Genomic DNA, 5807 nt, shown 5'->3' on the forward strand with positions numbered 1-5807 from the left:
AGAAAAGAGTCAGAATTCTGAGATTAAAGTCAATCTTTAAAATCAGTTAACTTTTTTTTTTTTTTCAGTGGCCCTAATCCTCTTCCGTAGTTTTGTTAATGAACTGTAGTACAAAGATAATTAAACCCTATCATGTTTATATGTTGCTTTAGTTATGACTTTAGGTGACCAGCCCTTTTAGCTGGTTTTACCACCCTGTTATAAGTCAGAGTGCCACTAGATGGTGCTGTGGACCACTTTAAAATTGCTCTCCTGGTTTGCTGATTTTTACATAACAGCAGATTAAAAACAATCATTTTGTAAGCTTAGCACATTGGGCTTTTTTTTTAAGGTTCACTCAGGCTTAATCTCCGACAGTTGGGAGGAGTATTTTCAGATTTAATGTTTGTTGTCAAATAATAATGCAAGCTGCGTGCCAGATGAAACTGTGCTCACACATTTAGAGCTCATCTCAACCGCATCCGCTCAGCTGGACTCCCTGCACTTTTCCATTAGGTCTAATCTCTGCTCTCAGCACTGTGGTGGCTTTTTATGAGTGTAAGCGATCCTTTAGAAGTGGAGAGAGCAAAAACTTAATAACATTATACTTTTTTATTTGTTTATGATTGTCCCCCCCTCCTGACAACACAGGCATTTTCATTATATACCTACTCCACCAGCTTATTTTAATCTTTTTCTTTATTTTTGATGTGCTTTTTTTGTTCATACTTCAGGAGCTGTCATAGGGTTCATGCTGGGCGTGATCCAAATCCCTGTGAAAGACTGTGATGATCTGTACCGGAAGCTGGGTTCAGACGTTTTCAAGCAGAACGTGATTTTAGGGACGGTGAAGATGGGCTGGAGCCATGCTTTCTACGACAGCGAAGCCTGGGAGAACATCCTCAAGTCAGTTTGAATGTTTTGTTCATGAATAAGTTATTATTTCTAAAGGTATAAGGGAGGATTTTCGTGAATTTTTGAAAAGACCCGCCTTCTTCTCTTAAAAAAAAAAAATTCACACACACAACCTGTACCTGCTCCCGAGAGGGAACGCCTGTTAAACACGTGTGAGAGCGTGCACGAGCCCATTTCTACTCGTGCACACTCTCTTTCAAAGTTGCTGTTTCCATCGCTCATGCAAGCTTACTTTTTCCAAAAGATTTTGAATTTTTCCACTATGTCAGACTCACCACCGGTAAGTGAAAATGGGACGAGCACGTAGCACAGCCTTACATTAACATATAACCAGAATGACTGACAATTAGGATGACTACTTATTTTGATGATACACCTGGAAAAAGAACATCCTCCAATTTACCTTTAAGACTATGTGGTTTAAATGGCACTTTTTTTCTATTCACTACCAGTAAACAATGTGTTATTTTAGAATGACAACAAACATATAATAATATAGTAAGATACTACTTTCTCTTAGTGACTAAGCTAATAAAAATATATAGAAACTATTCTTAAGACTGAGCCCAAAAAAATCTCATCTTTAATGTAAGAAAAATTACACTAGATCTCTTTCAAAATGTGGAGAAAAAATGCAACGCTGTACAAAATGCTCCAGGTCTCTACTATCCCTTATATTTCACACTCAAGGAGCCAAAATATTTCAAAGGGGTCTCGAGAAGAAATTCTCCAGGCTTTAAGAAGTTTTTCAAAGATTTTCTTTGAGCATGGGAAACTTTTGGAGGCATTTCCAGCCTGTATTCTCAGACTAATTTCAAAGGAATGGTGCAAGAATACCATTTAATGCATTTCAATCTCTTCTCTAATGCAATGGTTCACAATTTGTGGGGCTCAAAAGGAGCAACAAACAAGTCTTGATCTTTATAATAAAATTAATCCACATTAGTTTATATTTTTTTAGCAATAGCATTATGGACGCTGACAGGTAAAGTGGATAATGTGGCCCATCTAGAGACGAGTGCTGCAAATTAGCTGTTGCTATTGTACTATGATGCAAACATGGGACTGCTGTTTTGTTCAGATTGTCTATGTCGATATGTGTATGTCCCTATAGAATAAACTTGAATAATTAATAATAATAATAATAATCCCTTTTTGGACGTCTTTTAGCATGTGGAATGCTGAAGTTCTGGTAAGGTAACACTAACATTGTGTTATAGTATATTTGGCTGCTGTGAGTTGATGTTAAATCATGGACATGCCAAAAAGAGCAACAATAAACATATTCTATCCATGAAGGTTTCCCGTCTTTAACAGATCAGGATTGTTTCAAAACGAAAGAGAAGCTACAACCACTAGCGCATCAATGCCACCACCAGGGTTTTAGCGGCAGGAGGAAGAAGAAAGTGATTAATGACTTTTCCTGGTCGGCTGCAATGTTCTGTGCGTTTTTCAATTAAAAGTACCGGTATATGCAGCGTTATTTGCGTGTTACCGACACATACGTCTATTTAAATGTGTTACAGGTAGTTTGAAATAAAAAAGCATTCATAATATGTACCGTATTTGTTTGTTTTATTATACGGATTAAATCAAACGTTAAAAAAAATGCTCACGTGTAATATCTTTATTTGTAAATATCTCATACAACGTGGGAAACCTGCGGCTTAAAATGCGGCGTGGCTTATAAAAGTATAAAATTTCTTTCTAAAATTAGAGCGTGCGGTTTGTAATCAGGTGCGCTCTTTAGTCCGGAATTTACGGTAATTATTATATCCTCAACCGATGGAACATTTTCATTTGATGACAGTTTAGAGTTTTTCGAGCGTGAATGGATTGTTTCATTCAGATGGACTTGCTGCTGTGCTTTGGTTTGACCTGCTTCACCTGAATGAGCTCCAGATATTTTCCTGTAGAGCCGTTTTTCTATAAGAGCAGAGTTTATGATCTTAACTGTGGAAAGTGAAGCCTGTAGGGACTGACGGCTCCTGTGACTTCTCATAGGATTTGTTGATGCAGAGTTTGGGTGATTATAGTAACCGCTTTCACCATTTCTAGAGGCCTGAAGCTTATTTTTCTTAAACTCTTTCCAGTCTGACAGATATGTATAACAAACTGCTGCAGATCATTTAATTCTTATTTATTTTGATATACTGTATATACAGTGCTTGCTTGTTTATTCTTAATGCACCTTTTTCCTCCTTGTTTGCACCTTCTTTAATTACTATGCCAATATGTGACCAGTGAATTTCTCCGCTGTGAGATCAATAAAGCTCATCTAATCTAATCTAATCACAGCATTGTTCTTTTATGAGGTCTTTGGTCTATTTCATGTGGCCAAACAGGTCTTTTTTTCATTAGCCTGCTTTAATTAAATACTGGTTTGAATACCTTCGTTCTCTTAAAAGAAAGCTGCATTTCACTGATTTATTTAATGCTGGGAAAAAAGGGTCAAACTAAAAAATGATAAGATGAGAATGCTGTATGAAACTAAACTAAATATTAATAAAATGTGATGTTGCTCTCCTTTGCAGGGAGAAAGTGGGCTCCCACCTCTTAGTGGAGACTTCAAGAAACCCTGAATGCCCCAAGGTGAGCTTTAGATCTTTTTTTTTCCTCTCTTGTTTTATCTTTCCTATTTTTATCAGTTTTATTTTTATATAAATGTGTTTGTTATGTTCTCCACCTGTAGGTGGCAGCTGTGAGCACCATAGTGAACCAGGGCCTTCCTCTGAAAGCACACATCTTCAGGAACTACAACCTTCTGCCCGGGGTGCGCTCTCACTACCTGGGCGGCTGCCAGCACCAGCTGTGGCAGGCCATCCGGGCCACGTCAGCTGCTCCGGGGTACTTCCAGGAGTTCAAACTGGGAAATGATCTCCACCAGGTCAGTCGCTAAGAAAATAGTTGGGATACCTTGTAGGTTTTTTTTTTAACAAAAATGCATGATGGTGCAGTTATATCTATAATGATAGATCTGCATATTTACATCAAACTAAGTTTTATCACCTTCGCATTTGAGACGTTTTCTCCTTTAATTTGCTCCACATTAATTCAGCAAGCATACATTTAGTGATCCCAGACAGTTGATGCCTCTTCTGTTGTAATTGGAAAAAAAGTCCACATTAGCTGTTATTTTTTATGCAAAACATATAATTACTAAAACTGTTTAGAATATGCATGCATTTCTACACAAACACCCCTTCCCCTGCTATGCAGAATGTACTGTGTCGGATGACCCCTTCTTGGTTTCTTCCATGCGTTGTCCCTATGAAGGCTTAATTTTAGCAGTCCTTTTTTTCACATTCAGCCCAATATACAGTATTTTTACTCAGTGTGGCAATGCAACAGTAGGCCTCTGCTTCACGCTGCAGAGTTTATTGTTGGGCTGCGGAATTAAAATGCTTTGTGCATTCACAGCTGAAGAAAATGAAGGATTTCAAGCAGCCTAATGAGAAAAATCCCCACACAATAAGCAGGAAGCAGGGACCCTGTCCTTTCTGACTGTTTATTTCCAGCCAGCTGCATTTGAACTGGAGACTGGAGCTTCTAAGTCATTGAGAGGAACACTTCCATCCATCAGCAATAAAGTGGAATACATTAGTCATCAAAAAACCTTGCAAAGCACCTTTCTACTTTAGCCTTTTACTGATCAATATTCACTACTACCTTACTCTGGCAGAGAACAGGGATGACATTTGTAAAACACCAGAGGAGACATTAAAAAGTAGCACTTATGTTGTTCAAAATGATGAAATGCACATGGAGGCAAATCACTGTTTTTAACTCCTCTTCATCCAACTGTCATCAACGATATAGATGTAATCTATGCATCAAATGCTATATTCAGCTTCTGAAAGCTTTGACTCTAATTGGAGGCCGTGTTGGCTGTATATGTGAAGTGGGAGATGCAGGGGGAGAAAATGAAAGAGATTCATTGATGAAAACCCACCTATAGTGGGAGATTTCCACAGCATGCCATCTTGCAGGTCTTCGTCTACTTACAGATGCATAATTTATCCTGACTGCTGCGTCCCCACTTGTACACCAGCAATTGCCTGCTGCATCTGCTTGGTTGGGAGGAAGAGACAGACTGTCTAATTATGGAATCGCATTTGCTAACTCTTTTGGTTTACAGAAGCCAAGAAACCACTTTGTGAGAGAGTGAAGCAACATCACTGCTTTACATTTGGAGCCACATATAGATTAGTTCATTCGTTAACAGTCACAGACAAACAACAATCCTGTGAAGAAAATGTTGAACTACTGGATTGTTTTTTGGCCTCTATTTTTTTAATAAGGCATTTGCTGCTTTAGTGAAATATGCTGATGAAGGTTCTCAGTCATCCAGGTCACCCGCTCCAGCCAGGTCACCGTGAACAATACCTCCTTAACGACCGACCCCTAGAAATCATAGACAGGTTCAGATATTACAGGCTAACGATGGAACTAAACGACCCATTCAACGGTTACCATTGCATGTTTCCAAGCTATACAAGGCCTTGTCCATATAAGACTCAAACTCACTGCGGATCCAGACATTTGAATTGAGAAAGCTTCCTGGAGAGGTGGCGAAACATCTTCAAATCTTGAAAACCAAGTGAATTTTTTTGAATTTTTACGGAATGCTTTAGTGAAGTTTTATACCTTTTTGTTAATGTAACTCTTTTTTTTTCAGTGATGCACCATTAAGCACTCCAAAGTGGCCAATATTCTGTATAAAATAAAAAAGTTCTCATTCTGCGAATGGATGTTATTTTACAGGGTTCCTGCAGGTCCTTAAAAAGTCTTAAAAGGCATTGAATTCTTCAAAATAAAACTACAGTAAGGCCTTAATTGGTATTAAAATGTCTTAAATTAGTCTTTCGTAGGTCTTAATTTTTAAAACATCATAAATAGGATTATTTTTATTA

At 38.0% G+C, this 5807-nt stretch overlaps 1 protein-coding gene across 1 annotated transcript in view; it reads left to right on the forward strand.

Moving 5' to 3' along the window:
* LOC107098110 (calcium-independent phospholipase A2-gamma-like) overlaps nucleotides 1-5807 on the forward strand; it is a 46684-nt gene that overhangs the window by 11944 nt on the left and 28933 nt on the right. Inside the window, exons 5-7 of the mRNA XM_015395580.1 lie at nucleotides 714-885; nucleotides 3429-3486; nucleotides 3587-3781. Of these exons, the coding sequence (XP_015251066.1) occupies nucleotides 714-885; nucleotides 3429-3486; nucleotides 3587-3781 (425 nt within the window). The remainder of the gene's footprint in view (nucleotides 1-713; nucleotides 886-3428; nucleotides 3487-3586; nucleotides 3782-5807) is intronic.

The sequence above is a fragment of the Cyprinodon variegatus genome, unplaced genomic scaffold (genome assembly GCF_000732505.1).
Source record: "Cyprinodon variegatus isolate N-32 unplaced genomic scaffold, C_variegatus-1.0 Scaffold748, whole genome shotgun sequence".
Taxonomy (NCBI): domain Eukaryota; kingdom Metazoa; phylum Chordata; class Actinopteri; order Cyprinodontiformes; family Cyprinodontidae; genus Cyprinodon; species Cyprinodon variegatus.